Below are 17,255 nucleotides of genomic sequence, written 5' to 3'. Positions count from 1 at the left end.
TTTCATTCTTGTAATCCAAAATAGAGAACATCCCAGATGCCACAGAAAATTAGCTGTTGTTTGTTGTTCTGTTTCTATTCATGTGATGGACTGCCGGCAGACTTCCCAAATTTTGGCACAAAATCAAATGGCTGTTGCTATTGCTGTTCAGAGAAACCTATTTTGTTGAATAAAGCCTTTTTTTTTTACGTTTCTATTTAGGTTCATTCCTTGAAATAATAATCCTACTCAATGTACTCATTCTCATTTTCCATTTCATGTTCCCTGGCTGCATTGTGTAGTTTATTCCCATCACTGAAAAATGCCACAATGTCTAATGAACCTCAGTCCTCTATGACCAATTTATTGCAAATGTCAGGCAATGGAATTTTGTCAAGACACAACCCCAAGGCTGATCAGAAACCAAGTGAATTTAATGTAATTATAACTAACAATAACAACCATTTAAGATGACAGTTTTGCCTAACAGAATATATTTAAGATTTTTATGAATCAATTTTAAATGGAAGATCACTTTAATTTTAGTATTCAAAGTTAAAATGACATAACATTTGGGTACGGTCAGCAATGGATAATGTGTTGTTTTCTCTTAAAGTTGTTTGTTTTCCAGAGTTTAATACATCTAAAACCTTGCATATATAGTTTCAAAATGTGATTCTATAATGGGTACAAATAGTTCATCCCCAAAGGAAGTTACTTCCTAAGTTTTTTTTTGTTTGATCCACTTCATAACAATTAAGCAACTGGAGGAGGGCAACAGGACAAAAACCTCCCGTTGATGTTTTTCCACTGCCTGAAGGAGATTCAGGACAATACTAACACTACAATATGGGAGTGTGGAAGGTCCAAATAGGAATCCGAGGGAGGCAACTGGAATGAAAGCTTGACCAACATTTGAGTGAAGTTTGAAGTGGTGGAGGAGGTAATCAATGATCTTTACCTCAAGTACCACAGCATTTGGTCTGTCACCCTGCAAGCTAGAAAGTGTGATTAAGCTGGGTGGCTTATTTTACAGCTGCTGCAGACACAATGGGATAAGTGACCTCTTTCTGTGCTGTAAACCTTCTATGATTCAATGATGTGATTGTGAAACACAACCCTGTCACTCCGAGTAATATCAATGTAATATCAATTTATTTTCTTTAATGGTTTACTAGAGTAGGAAGGTCTCGTCAGATTCACAGTGTGCTAGATTCACTGATCTGAAGCAGGATAAAATTGACTAACATCCTTAAAATCAACAAAAGTTCTTGCTCCTAATCTGTGTCCAATGCCATTGAAGGATTGTTGGTGATTTATGGCCCACCACTTCTAGATTCACCTCAAACTGTTCAAAGTGTATGAAGTAGTATGAACTGCTCTTCAGCAATTTTTAATGATTGAATCAAAATAACTACCCAAGACTCTCTAAAATAAACAAGCAGCAATTTACCTAACAGTGAACAGGTTACCTAAACTAGTAACAAATAAAACACTATTCTAATAGTTCAGCTGTAAACAGCATTCCAAACTGTCAATTGGCAGGAGCTCTCCCATTTGCCTCACTGCACACCCCCCATCTCAAACCCCTGATGACATCTCAATATAGGACTTGTCCTCAGGTTACCAAAACACCAATTTCAAATCTGATAGGTTGCTGGTATTTAAGTGCCTAATTTAAACTGATTGGCTAAAATTCAAACAGCCTGTTCTTTTGGCAACACTACTATTTTGCCTTTGATGCAATGGTTCACTTTAGGCTCTCTGGGTACTAGCATTTTTCTTAAAACTCTAAGCACAGAAAAAGAAACACCTTTTTAACAATTTTACAAACACCAACTTTGCAACATATGCCCCATCAGAGCAGTAGTAAAATGGACACCACCAGGTGGAAGAAATGTAGCCAGCCAAAGACCCAGTGAAGTACATTTAAAGGTGGAATTCCAAGAATGGGACACCACATAAGCTGAAGTGAAAAAGACTGCGATCAAGCAGAGCAAGTAGTGGAGTCTTTCTGCCCACAAAATCTAAGTGATGGGAAAGGAATAATTCCACAAGCAGTGAGTAGTAGTAGTGGTGGAAAGTCATGTCAATATTGGTATCATTTACTTTCCACAAGCAGAGGACAAAAGATATCACTGCTAGGGTGTACTCACTGAACCATAAAGACAGGAAGTTTAATCAATCATCTATAAATACCGTCAGCAACACACAGTATAACAAGCATTTAGCCAGGCATAATAACTCTTCCAAGCAATTCTCCCAGTTAGGTCAAACAGAAAATAGCAAAAGATGAGAAAAAGTGTACAAAAGTTATGTGCTCAATCACACCTAAATGCAAAATAAATTGTCTAAAGTGTAAAATGTTGATATTTGTATTATTTGTAAAATTGTCTTTTTTTAGTCAAACTGTTGATGCACAATTATTATTTGTAAAAAAAGACAACACCAAGTGTGGCAAAAAACATTCATTTTGTTCAGTTTTGTTTAACAAGGTAACATTCTGTTCAAATTAATTATAAACTATTTTTAATCACAAACAGACTGACAGCTTTTACTCCAAATAACAGCACCATTAAGTACACAAGTGAAAAACATTTATGTATTTCTTAGATTACAGCTATTCACAGTCTGGATATTATTACAATACAATCTGTGTAGTGATCAATATAGTGATCTACAAATCTGTGCACACACCACTGTGTTGAGTTGTGCCATTGTTGCTCTGCACTTTCAGCTTCAGTGCCATATCAAGAATGTTATGTCAATGCCAAAAGTAGAAACCAGCTAGTGTTGTATAACCTTGCTCACAAAATGTTCCTTCTATAAAGTGAAGCTCAGTGACAGCTTGCACCAAAATTTCATGAATGCCCCATCATGAGTTCTCTTAACCTTCATGAAAAAAATCATCAGCAATACATCTCACTGTAAATTACAACCCTTCATATATATTTGACCACAAAATGTTTGGAGCTTTGCCATCTCTCCACCAAAAGTAAAAGTGTGACTGTGTGCCCCCAATTTGGTATGCACATGTTGTCAGCACTGTACTATTAAGTGCAATTCAACATCAGCATTAAACTGATGTATAAATCTACACAATTGTTGATTTAGTGTGCAAGTAAATGATCATCTTTCTACACACAGGCAGCATCTTAAACCATTATGTGTCTTAGCTTTAAGTTTGAAATCAGCAGCATCACCTTGATTCACAGATATCTGTGAAATATCAAAAAGAGTAAAAGGTATATTTTTAATTCCATCATTTGCTGAAAGCTGAATAAAGGTGATTAGAGTTTAGAGTTTATTCAGGTTGTGATTGGTTTCAAAAACAGGCCGACAGAGATGCCATTTTTCTACGGCATGGTATGTGTGCTCCAGCCAAAGGTAGGTCCTTGACTCATGATCTGCTGATGCTTCATCCTGAGTTGTTTTCTTGGCAGATTTTTTTTCGTCAGTGGCAGTTTGCCACTGCCTTTCACACTCAGGTGTAGGCAAGGAGGCAGACCCCAGTCTACCTCCCTTCCCACCAGAAGGGAATTAAACCCATACAGCTGGCGTTATTCAGAACTGCATGCTAGTTGCCTAGCCAACTCAGCGAACTGGCCCAGCCATTCTTCAAAGCAATCTAAATTATTGTGGGCAACAGCATTTCAAAATTAGTGTCAGCATTTATCTCTTGTTTGGCTGGTGAGAGGCGGAGGACTGAGGTGAGAAGGAAACCAAATGTATGATAATTAGCTGATTTTTTGAACCAATATAAACATAAATATGAGGGAAAACATTTAAAAAGTACATATTTCTTTAAATTAAATGCAGGCAATGGAAACAAAATTACTATAGAGTTCTAATACAAAACTATTTCTCCAGAATATATTAGCACAACATTCAGGCACAGTTTGTACATTCTAGCTAGCTCAGTTTTCATTTGTCCAGTAAAGGACAAGTTTGAAAAAGGTTATGTACATCTTTGCCCTACTTTAGTTGATTCCATATCTAAAATAAGCAATAACACTGCCATATTTTTCAATAAATGTTCCTAAAAAGACTGCTTGTTGCTGTAGGTGATGAACAAAACTTTGGGTGTTCCCAAAGATCAAACAGTCAATGGTGAAAATGTTTAAGGAACAAAAAGAATATTTTCCCCACAAGCGTGGATAAAGAATTTGGCCGCCCATTTTATGCAACACTCAATAGGCATGGAACGTTCAAAGCCAGGAGTGATGGAGGAAAAAGGAAAGCAGGAAAGAACTTTCTTTCCTCCCACACTAATCCATAAGGCAGCCCGTCAGGTAGTGGAGGGTCTGGAAAAATGGGAAAAATTTACTTGCTTGTCTGCAGTCAAAATATTGTAATTCTTGTATGGAGAATAAATGAGTATCCCTTTCCAAAAGTGGGCAATGGTTTTTTATATTATATTACTGATTCTATGACATTGTTTATAAACAATCAGAATTAATTCCTTACAAGCTGACATTTATAATGCATGTGAGAGTGCGTGTCAAATAAATATTAAAAAACTGGTTTCTTCACCCCAGTGTGCAAAAGGTACCAGTTTCAATAGTGCAATAGCAATGTTACCTGCAAATCAGTAATGCATGAACACACTGATCCAAAGTATTAGACAGAAAAGTCAAATAGGAAGTTAAACTGTTTTAGGAGATTGATACCATAGGGAAACATAGGGAATCATTTGTGACAAATTCTGTACTTTGATGTTGCGGTTGTAAAGAAGGGGCTTACCATTTCATTATTAAAATAACCATTGATGTGAAAATTTACTCAATTCCTTGCAGGAATCTGAAGGTATGTGGACAAAAACAACACATTAGCATGTTTATAACAAACAATTAGTTTTTTCTACTTATGCATACTCATTCTAAACACTTCTTTGGGAGGAAGGTGAAATTCTTGAATAAGTGAAAGGTTCTCTCTTTCTCAAGCTCAGAGAGCATGAATCAACTATATTTTTGAGTGTTAAAACGTAAATCAGAATGTGAGTAAGAATCCTAGAACTCATTAGCTTCAAAATAAATTTTAGGTGACATGTATACAAGAATTAAGTGATTGTAAAGTGCTATAAATTGTGTCTAGTGCTAAGAGAAACAGGGAGATTTCCTAGGAGAAACAAAACTGTTAAACTAGCTACCTTACACATTACGCACAAAGAGCTTTGTTCCTTGATTTGCCTCAAGACGACCAACACTTCAGCTACAATGTTTAGAAATGGTAGAGTGTAAATTTACAGCAGCAAGGGAAGTCTGGGGGAAGCCCATCCTCTTCATGACTGGTTACTTATTAGCAATGGCAAACGTTGCTGACTCAACCCTTCTATGTTGAGGAAGGGGTCTGCTAGGGGAGACCACGGATAAAAGAAGAAATAATGCACCTGTGACTTCAGGAGATTTTTAGTCAAAATATTAGACTTTACAGACACACATGTACGGATATTCCAGAACTGCCACTGATTGATGACACATCTGTTCTTACTCCCCAGAAAAAAAAATTCCATCATGTAAAAGGTCAAAGCCTAATGCTTTCATAACTGACAATCCTTTGTAATGTTAGTGTGGCAATACTGAACAACCCTCAAGTCTTGAATGATAATTAACATCCTTAAAACTATATGAGAAACATTGCTTTTGAAGGAAATCATTTCTTAACTGTGTCATTTTCTATCAAACTCAGTTGATAGAAATACACAACATCACAACACAAAAGACAGGGCAATTTGCCCAACCAGACTGTGTCACCATTTCTCCTCTAATGAGCACAGTTCCACATTTACCCTTCCTGCTCCCATATTCCTCTTTCCAGCAGCTACCAACTCAATGCATTCTTGAACGCTGATATAGATCCTGCCTCAACCACTAATCCTGAAAATAAATTCCACAGCCTCGCAATATTCCTGTGAAGAAGTTTCTCCTGCCTGCTATTCTAAATCTCTTACATTTAATCTTATTTTTATGTCTCCCTTTCTTGACCCTGTAAGTTACTGGGAACAATCTTATAATTTTAAATACTTTCAAATTTAATTTGGGATTTTTCACACAATACTCTGGCAATATGACTACGATAGCAACTCTGCGCCAATAATATTACTCACTGTAATAATTAAAAATAACATGATTTAAAGAAAATACTGAAAGTTATGTTTTGAATCAACAGTCAGGCCATGTTTTTTATAGAATCTCATTGTTCTTGATGGTTCTTAATCAGAGAAAATGTTAAAAAATGTTAAAAAGGGAATATTTTACTCTTCAATATGCAAGTATCTTCTATTTGAAATTAAATTAAATTAGAAGAGATCTACTTAGAGGATAAATGCTTGCATTTTTTCCAAACATATATGGACTGGGATTTTCTTGTGCTAATTTCAGCTCAGTCAGAAGCACAAATTTCAGTCAAACATCAGTCATGAGTTCATGTCGTTAGTCTGTGCATTACTCAATTATCATAGCAGTGAAATAGCCTGAGACACAAAGCAAGGTATACAAAAATAATCTTAATAAGGTGAAAATTGCAGCTCATTGATAGGTTCTGTTTCAGCAAATTATAAAAGCCATCAATTCAAATAAAGAGATGCTAGATTAGTTAATTTTTTAACTGCCAATATATTTAGAAGAAATCAAAATGAATTTTGATTCAACGGTTCCCTCATTACTAAATGTCTTCTGCCAAGCTACCACTGCAACTATGCTGCACATATTACAAGAATATTGTTTATTTTTTAAAAATCCTTTATTATGCAACACACTATGGACGTAAAATATAGTAAAAAGCCTTTTTCGTGAATGATATATTTAGTGACAGCTAGATAATATCAAGTTAATTCAGTTTTTAAAAAAGTTATTTTAAAGGCCAGTGGGGTTCTGTGGAAGATACTGAAGGACATCATTTTATTCAATTCATACTGCAGAAGAGGGAAAATAAAAAGGAATATAGCTTCTGCCAGCATCACAAGTGAAAACGTGGAAAATTCTGACAATACCACAGCAAGTGATTTAGAACACAAAGGTCAGTGTTTGAGAGTAAACTATTAATAACCACATGAGACTGTTATGCTTGATGTAAAATGCAAAGAAATCCAAAGCAACAGTTGAGGGTACAAAATGTTGTTGCCAGTATTATAGCTTGGCAGAAATTGATGCAGTGATTACAAGAGTTGCACTTTATATTGCAATGCCCTCCTAATTTCAATTTAATTTATTAGATAAGATCAAAAGCCTATTATTAAATGGAAAAGTACCTTAGTTAAAGAACAAGGCAAGTTTGGTACAGCCATGTTAGATGGTCATGGGATATCTAAAACTATTTTATAATTAATAATCAATTTGCTTAAACAGCTAGAATTAACATAATTGTTTTCCATAACTGTCTTATGAATGTTCCCAATGAATATATATGAGCAAACAGAAACAAAACATTTAAACCCGTTCTCCAAGGCTACTCAGTATTACAAAGTAGTAAAGCTTAATAAAATGGAACTTCAGGAATATGGCAAAAAACCTGATTGGGAAATGTAACTAAATCAATAAGAAAAACATGCAGTGACAAATGGTAGTTCATTAACAGGCTACACAAAAAGAAACTGCACTACTTGGATTGGTCCATTATCATTAATGAATTGAGTGCTGCTAATTAGTAACAATGGAGGATAAAATCACATTATGCCACATAAATAGTTCAATTATTTAGCATCCTACCTTGACTAGAATATGAAGGCTAAGTATAATAGATGGGCTTCCTTGATCAGGTTTTCACTATGGCTCAACATGCACCAATAAGGTTCACAAATCCATTAGTACTCTTGTTTGATTTAGTGCTCAGGGAATAAAAGGCGTTGAACATTTCCAGTGCTGTTCCTGTCTTTTCAATGATTGACACTTAATAGATTGGCCTGAAGACAATAGCATTTGAAAATGTTGGAGGTAATTAACACAACAAAAGAATTTCCCCTCAGAAAAAGGATGATGATTCAGTGCTTTCCACATAATATTACATTCCATACACTACAATGGTTTAATATTTAAACATCAGCCCTATGACCAGCACTAGTATATAAATGTAGCCCTAATGGCTAATCCAATTTATATAAACTAGGATGGTTGCAGGTTTAATGCTCAATCTGTACTGAATTAGTCAGCCTCAATAAGAATACAGAACTATTGACCTCAAGTGTTCTCCAGCATGAGGATAGGATTACAAGAGTATTTGTTGCTTCTCTAAATCACACAAGAATTTCTCCTAACAGGATTCATGGAAGTCAGAAAAGAGCATTGGGCTCAGTTTGATGGCAATAAACATTAAAGAACACCATGTTGATGCTTACAAACATGCATGATTAATGGCTCCCATGGGCAGCAGAACATTGTGCCTATAAGAATATTTCTCAGCATGAATTCACAATTTCAGAAGATCATGTGAAACAGTTGGTGAACAAAAATAATTAAACTTAAGGACGATTTTATCTGACTGCTAAGTAGAGCAACATAATAAATGTGTTACAAAATAAAATGCTTTATCAATTTAGGGCTTTGCTACCTAACACAGACAAAATCTTCCCTGATCATCTTGAAACAGGACTTAAAGTTTAGAGGCAAACCTAAAGCTCAGGTTAAAACCAGAACCAAACAGTTACTGTACAATAAAATACAGTCAAAATGTGGTTCCACCTGTAACAAGATGAATAAAGAGAAAATGATGATTGAGCTAACTGCATAAACTTTGCACAAATGATGAAAAGCATCCGCTGAGGGTGGGAACTGGGGTTAGCAAAATATCCACCATATTTAGAAAGGGCTTAATGATCACATGCAGTGCCTGTAAAATTCACAATTTCCATATATACTAACCATCTCAATTCTCAAATGTAAAATGACTCAATAAAAACTCATTTAGCACCAATATATTGTTTGCAACATGGGACCATCAAGACCTTAATATTAAAAGCAAATCAAATACTGTATCACCTACATTTGAAGTTACCGATTCTATTAAACTATTAATACCAGCCTTCATCGTAAAAAGCAGCAAAATGGCAAATTCCGCACATCAAATGAGCATTTGGCAGAGCTATCTCAAAAGCACAGCAAAGTTGAATTTGATAAGTTTTTCAATAATTCTAGCTATTGTAGTGTTACTTTCACTTGGATAATGGAGCGTAAAAGCTTTCTGCATTTGTATGTTTTTTTTTTAAAATATCAGCCCTCCATGCTGAAGTCCAGAAGTTACCTTATGCTTTGGTCAATAAGGTAAGTATAGCAGAAATTTTCTTCTCCATCAGATAACCCCTGCAAACTGTCAGCTTTATTTCATGAATAATGTTCACATCAGATCTAATTAAAGTTGCAACAGTTCAAGTAGCTGATGCTTCTGCCTTCACCAGGCAAAGGAGATGCTACATTATTGACCAGTGTGTGCTGCTTCGCCTCTCCGATCAACTGACATGCAAGGTCAAGGAACAGTTTTTCAACATTGTCAGACTCTTTTGCTGATGTTTCCAGGTAGTGCATATTCTGAGATTCTGAGAATTCTTCAGCTCTTTCTCTGGATACTTCTCGTTTCTCTGCTAAATCGATTTTGTTGCCTGTGAAATGGAAAAAGAGGTAGAAGTTCAAACATATTGCACAGCCAAGTATCATTGCTAGAATGGCGGAATTGGCACAGTGCTAGTGCTTTTGCCTCCCAAATGAGAAGGCTGTGCTGCAAGTTCCAAAATACTTCTACACTAAATTTTGTTATCTGTGGTGATATGACAACACTTGCCACTGACCTTGAGGAAAGGTACCCACAAAAGGTCATGATCTCCACATTGTGAATTTTGCATTTCCCAGCATTAAGTTGAATCTGGCATCAAGCAGATCTCCAGGAATTCAGCAATGGTGATATCATCAAGCAGGATAAGCAGCCAACTACACTAAAGAATTCTCTCACAAACTAGGAAGAAAAACACACTGACTACATTCACTTATAAAATTTTCCTAGGAACAAAACATTGGGAATTACGCATAGAAGCAGAACTATCAAACAGCCTTCAAAAAAGATAATTGTAAAGAAAATTATGAAATTATAATGAAAAGAAATTGACATTACACAAACAGGATAGTTTTCCAGGCCAAGAGTAGTTATGACTTAATCTGCTGTTAAGAACTCAGTTACCCCTTATTAACAAGGCGTAACTCCCTTCAGGAGTTTGAACAGTATTATAGTTTACATATATGCAATTTATAGAAGCCAAAGTGCGCGTCAGGTCAGCAGTTTCAAAAGATTGGGGGCGCAAGGGATATCAACAAAGAACCTTGCAGAGGTTTCTGTGTTTAACTATACGTGTGGATGTCAGAAGTTGCTCTGTTTCACAAGGTATGACAGAAGGTGGAGATTAACCTTCATTTCAACCCCAAAATTTGGGCCATTAGCAAGCTGTTCATGAGAAACATTAAACTCTCCCTGAGGGATGTCAAAGATCCCGTGGTGTTATTTGAAGGAGGAGGATATTTCTAATGTCTTGGCCAACTTCTTTATATCCCATCAAGGCAAAATTTTGTTATTTATTTTAATTGTTGTTTAGGGTACTGTGCTACAATATACTATAAATAACATTGTCTACCATGTTTTACACAATAGTTATTATGCTTCAAAAGTTCTTCTTTGGTTGTGAAGTACTTTGAAACACAGTGGAAGGTGCTACAGAAGTCCAAATCATCTAGTTGCTTCAAATAAGGTGGATGACAAGGAAGAAAAGCATTTTCCATGAGGGCAACAGCCTAGATGAACATTTTTAACCTTGGTAGGTGTAAGATTTTGCTAATTCTGCTATTTTTTAGCATCTGTAACATCTATTAATTTTATTCCTTAACCACTTTTTATATGGTTCAGTTTGAATTTGTTGAGACAACTGGTAGTAAGGCAGTTAGGATGCTTTGTAGCTGTTGTTTATGAGAAACAGACATTTGTTTTATGACTGAAGTCAACCAAGAGTCAGTAGTCAGCAGCTTTGTTTCTTGAAATGGCTATAAGTAGTTGGTTCTTAGAATGACACTCTAGGTGCGATCTTACCAGCTGTTCATGCCATGCTCCTACTGCAACCAAGTCAGAGAAATGGGTGCTCAGCCAAATCTCCATGCACTGCAGCAGGATAGGAAAATCCCACCAGCGTCAATGGCCATAACATTCCAGCCCTTATTTTTAAGGGAACCCGTGTACTGCTTCTTTTGATCTGTACCAGAAGAAACCTTTATGATATAATGATAGGAAGTCTTTTTAACATTTATCCTTAATGACTTTAGTATTTGTGGGAATGGGTTAAATATGTTGACAAAATGGTGTGACTTTGTTTGTGACTGCTCTGTATCTAGGAGGTTACCTCTTATGCAATGTAAACTTTGAGATGCCCAAGCAAACAAGGGGTAAACATTTGTCTTTAGTCCATATTGTTCTAGTTAGAGGTGGGGTGACACAAGATGACATAGCTAACATCCAATGGAAAAGATGAGGTTGAACTATTTCCAAATAAGGGAGGAGGAATAGGAGACTGGGATAAAAATTGGAAAATTAAAAATCTTTGTTACCATGGTTTCTGGGGTAAGACTCTGACAGTTCAGCATCGCTTCAAAGATGGTGAACAGAAAGACATCACCTGTGCCGGATACCTCAGAATGTGTGAAGAGCTCCTACGTCATCTTCATTGCTTTAAATATATGTAAAATCTTGCTTAATAAATTCTACTTGTCCTAACAAGATACGAATAATTAATATTTATGGATCAAGCAAAATTGACGACCCTAGTGTTAGAAATTGAGAATTTGGATCAAGAGCTTTTAATTAAAAGGGTTTTATATCTTGAAACATTAAAACTTACACAGGAACACTTTTATGCTTCAAAAAGTTGAGATTATTTTGATTGAAAATTATTCTTGTCACAATTCTGTGGAGTTAATTCCAAATTCCTCAAGCCATCAATCCCAATGCTGCCCGAGTGCAAGTTGGCAGATCTGAACTACATTCTGCCTGAAGGGGTTGAATCTTTCCTATATCTGTGGGGTGACAGTACCTAATGCTTTAAAGGGGATTATACTCAGAAGTAAGGGACAAAACTATAATGGCTGCCAAAAATCAGTCATGGTAGATGGTATCAAGGCCTTTTGACTGCTGTCCAAATATAGTTGTGCTCTGGCAATAATCCTGCTAGCTCTTTCTGTAGCCACAATGGGTTTGCTGTCAATTCCCTCTCAGGAACTTTGATCTGAGAAGATGGGGCACTAAGGTCATTCACCATAGCTGCCATTGAACCTGGTTCATTATCTAGGGACGTGAGCTGGGACACATGTTGGCATCAATCCTAACTCATTACCAAAGCCTACTGCAATCCTTGAGTAAACTCTCAGAAAATGCACGAATCTAGTATTACTGAAGTCATTTGTGGGAGTAGCTCATAGACTTACTAACAATAATTGCTCTGTAGGACAGGATATACAGGAAGTATAAAACTGGGTGCTTGAAAGAAAGTACAGCGATAATCATGGGTGATTTTAATCTATGATATGGAGATGCCGGCACTGGACTGGACTGGAGTGGGCACAGTAAGAATTCTCACAACACCAGGTTAAAGTCCAACAGGTTTATTTGGAATCACAGGCTTTCAGAGCGCTGCTCCTTCATCAGGTGTGAGACTCTAGATCAATGACTTGGATAAAGAGACTGAATGCATGGTGATTAAATTTGCTGGAGACATAAAGATGGGTAGGAAAGCAAGTTATCAAGAGGATCTAAAATGTTTCCAGAGGGGTTTAGATAGGTTAAATAAGTGGGCAAAAAACTTCTCAGTACTATTTGGACAAATGTAAACTTGTTCACTTGGGCTGATAGAAAAGTAATACATTATTTGAATATTCTAAAGAGGGAATACAGAAAACTACATTAGAGGGATAAGCTGCCAAGAGGATGGAGATGTTCAAAATTATGAGGGGCTAGACAGAGTAGATAGGAGGAAACTGTTCCTGCCTGTAAAAGGTTCGAGAACAATAGGGCACGGATTTAAAGTGACTTGCAAAAGAAGCAAACGTAACACAAGAAAAAACATTTTGACACAATGAGTGGTTCATGTCTGGAAGTGTGGTGAAGGCAAGTTCAATCAAGGCACTCAAGACATTAGATGACTGTTTGAATAGAAACAATGTACGGGGACAGGCAGGAGAATCACACTAGGTTATAATGCTCATTTGGTGAACTGGTAGAGACATGATGGGCTGAATGGACTCTCTGTGCCATAACAATTCTGTGAATCTACAGAGTGATTTAGATCAGTTAAGTGAGTGGGTAAAAAACTTGCCCATACAATGTGGGGTCCCCATTTGGCAGGAAGAATGGAAAAACAGCTTAATGGGTGGGGTTCTCTGGATCCCCCTGCAGCTTGTTTATCAGCTGAGGGAGGCAGCAGCAACACCACCCCCCACTTCCCCAGTCCCAACTCATTCAACAAGATTTCCCATTGAATCTGTGAGTTTCCCCACAGCTGGGGTGTGCTGTAGGTGGGACTGGAAGATTCCACTGGCATGAACAGCCGGAAGATCTCGCCCATTATTTAAATGGAGAGACTGCAGAACTGTATGGTAAAGAGGGATCTGGGTGTCCTGGTACATGCAACACAAAAAGTCTGTACTCACGTACAGCAACTGATGTAGGTGGTTAACAGAATATTGTCATTCATTGTGTTGTGAATGGAAAATTAAAAGTAGGCAAGTTTTACTGAAATTAGCACAAAACCATCATCTGGTACTTTTTCTTCTGACTTGTATTTTCACAATTTTGCCCCAGGTTTTTCTTATTGTTGACAATAGCATTTTGCAATTGTGAGGATGCAGTTTCCGCGCCCCCCCACCCGTGAGGAAAGGGGATTTTTTTTATTTTCATTTTTCTTGGTAGTTCCTATTTTTTCCTAAATGGTATGGTTTTATGAGTCCACCAACCATCAATATCTTGCTCCATGGGGTCTTGGTTATGGTTGCTTTTGGAATGCAGTGTACAATTTTGGTCTCCATTCCAAAAAGGATATAATTGCACAAGAAGCAGTTCAGCTCAATCAACTTCTGGTCAGTGTTAACGTACTGCTTCTTAACAAGACAATGACCGCTAGTTATCCTCAACACATGCGGGTTAGAAAGAGGAGATATTTCTCAAGGCTTCCACCCCGGAATGTTATCCACCCTGCTGAGATGCTTTGTGTGGATATTGGGAAAAAGACATGATCAAGCTTGGCTCTAATTTCCATAAATTAGACATTTGTAAGCATAGACCTTTTAGCACTGCCTATACTTACAAATGTTTATTGGCCTTAAGCAAGGCATCGAGGGTTGGTGGACTCATGAAACCATACCATTTAGGAAAAAAATTGGAAATACTAAGAAAAATGAAAATAAAAATTCCCCTTTCCTCGTGGGAAAAAAAATCTGCATCCTCACAGTTGCAACATGCTATCGTCAACAATAAGAAAAACCTGGGGCAAAATTGTGAAAATACAAATCAGAAGTAGTAGTATCGGATGACCAATATGTTGTTCTTGTGCTAATTTTATGCATAACACCAATTACTATGCTCAATCAAATTTACTGCATCTGGCTTCTTTACCCCCATTTTTGAGTGTACACTGTTATCTCTGCTTCTTAGACCCATTTTTGCAGATGGCAGAAAGATGGAAGTTAGGAAGAGTACAGAGTTGCTCAATATCAAGTTAAACATATTTTACATAACATGACAACATCAGCATATTTGAAAGGAAAGTCAACCCAAACTGAAACAAAACATTAGTCAAAAGAGTTCTCATGTTTTGAATGGAAAACATTACAAATGTGAGTAGAAATCCCCATTACAATCTTAGCTATCTCCTTTATATTCCATTAAATCCATATCTATTAAGACAATGTAGAGCTGATAATAAAACATTATACAATCAGGCACTCATGCTAACAGTACAGACCTTGAGTTAGCAAAATCGTATAACCTTCCCCATGGCACTTCCAGCCGATGCATCAATAAATAAGGCTGGAACAATAGCCCGCTTACAGACAGACTAGCCTTCAACAGACAGGAATTTTAGTTAACAGTAAAAAGAAATGTCAGGAACACGGAAATTCATTAGACAAAATTTCAAGAGAAACTATTTTTACCAATGGAATTTTTTTCCCCACCTTCCCAGCAGAAGAAAACAAATGCAAATGTGGTTATACAAATTGGCCATGATTGACTAATTTGCATCAAACAGGAAACTGGAAAGCCCTGGACGATCAGAGGTAAAGAAAATTCAACAAAATTATGGAATGTGAACTGCAGCCCATTCAGGGCACTTTAACCTAATCATAAGAAAGAGGAACAGGAATAGGCCGTTCAATCTGTCAAACCTGCTTCCCCATTCAATGAAATTATGGCATATCTGATTATGACTTAACTCCACTTTCCTGTCTATTCCCCATAACCCTTGAATCCCTTGTTAATCAAAAATCTAACTCAGCCTTGAACATATTCAAACACCAAGTCTCCATGCTCCTTGGGAAAGGAATTTTAAAGACCAACAACTCTCAGTTGATAAATTCCTCCTCAGGAACTTAAATGGGGAAGCTCTATTTTTAAATTGTACCCTCTTAATCATTACTGTAGCATCACACCACTGTTTATTCAAGCTCGTTATGAAGAAATGGCAGCCAATTTAAAACACCTTTCAAAATATTATGTTTAATCAAACCTCAAACAAATAGGATCGCTAAACGTCCCAAAATGACCAGATATTTCCCAGGAAACATCTGTACATTTTAGGATTGCCCCTAGTTACCAGGTAAAATTTTAAGATATTACATATTTACTATTAATTACAAATAAACTAAGTAATTTCAGTACTCGTATTTTTGATACTAGAACTTTTACTAGTATTACATAGTCATCAGTATAATTTCAGTGAGTCACCATTATAATATAGAATCCCTACACTGCAAACTGGTGTGTGTAGGTGTGAGGGGCACAGCCATTCGGCCCACCGAGTCTGCAGTGAATCTCCAAAAGAATATACTACCTAAGCTCACTGCCTTATTCTTGCACATGTACCACAGCTAATCCATTCAACCTACACACCTTTTGGATATGAAGGGCCAATTCACATGCTCAATTCACCTAATCTTCACATCTTGATCTTAATCACGGATCCAATAGAAGTTCTCATCTCTGGTTTTCCCTCTACAAGTCGCTCTCCCAATTTTCAGCTTTCCCACACCTCAATACCTCTTCACAGGCTCTTGAACCTTGTCACACAACAGCTAGTGGTACAAAAGCAACTATTAAAGTAAATGCAATAACATTTAGAGGTTGTGTGATGACATGTCATGAGACCTTTAATGGAATCTATACTCCATTGACCAGATGCTGAACTGGACCAACCATAGCATCGTGGTCACAAGTGCAGGACAGAGATTGGATATTCTGATGTGGCTCAACTTCTGACGCTTCAGAAGCCTGTCCACCATATACAAGGCTCAAGTCAGGATACTTAATTTATGTCCCTGCACATCAATTAATATTCACTGGCACCGGCATTTTGCTGCTGCAATACTAGCGTGTACAATGCACAAACATTATTTCAGAAATAACTTCCTTATGATCTCATGAACGTAAATAGCATTGTTTTGATATTGCAGGACACAAACAATCCTGTCTTGGCCTTCCATCATCATCCCTTTATTCTCATTGGATCAGAATCATGGAATGTGGGGATTCAAGGGGAACATGCACCAATACCTTCATAAGGCAACAAATGCAGCTTTGCTCACATAAAAAGGGCACTGTTCTTGCGACTTACCAACTAACACAGTGGTAACCTTATTGCTAGCATACTGCTCAATCTCCCTCAGCCATTCAGGAAGACAGCGGAAAGATTCTTCACATGTGATATCATAGGTCAATATTAAGGCATTTGCACTGCGGTAATAGCTCTGTGTGATGGATCGAAACCGCTCTTGTCCTGCAGTATCCCAAATCTGGAGCTATGGGATAGGAGACAAAAATTAAAATTAAAAATAAAAATCAATATGATTTAGTGCAAAACATGTGGAAACTTTGGGCATCATACTCCATCCTGCTTGAAGCTGATGGGGTTGGGTTGACTGGCTGTTTTATATTCTATCAGATATCGCTTTCAATTGATTTTACTGTTGAGTATAAAACAGGAATGCAACCCGGTCTAGTCAGTTTCTCAGAGTGGGAGGTTAAAGCTACCATTAAAAGTAATTTTTATT

General features: G+C 36.9%; 1 protein-coding gene across 5 annotated transcripts in view; it reads right to left on the bottom strand.

Annotated features, from left to right (window-relative positions):
• Window positions 1-1,514: 1,514 nt before the first annotated feature.
• The window catches only part of rab30 (RAB30, member RAS oncogene family), a 144,902-nt gene continuing 129,161 nt past the window's right edge, over window positions 1,515-17,255 (bottom strand). For all 5 annotated transcript variants that reach the window (XM_080197083.1, XM_080197081.1, XM_080197078.1 and 2 more), the window contains 2 exons: window positions 16,820-17,003; window positions 1,515-9,568 (listed from right to left, as the gene is read on the bottom strand). In XM_080197083.1, coding sequence (XP_080053209.1) covers window positions 9,318-9,568; window positions 16,820-17,003 — 435 coding nt within the window. In that variant the 3' untranslated portion in view covers window positions 1,515-9,317. The remainder of the gene's footprint in view (window positions 9,569-16,819; window positions 17,004-17,255) is intronic.

This window comes from Carcharhinus amblyrhynchos, chromosome 10 (assembly GCF_965287045.1).
Source record: "Carcharhinus amblyrhynchos chromosome 10, sCarAmb.v2.hapA, whole genome shotgun sequence".
NCBI lineage: Eukaryota > Metazoa > Chordata > Chondrichthyes > Carcharhiniformes > Carcharhinidae > Carcharhinus > Carcharhinus amblyrhynchos.
This window is presented reverse-complemented; position numbering and strand designations above follow the sequence as displayed.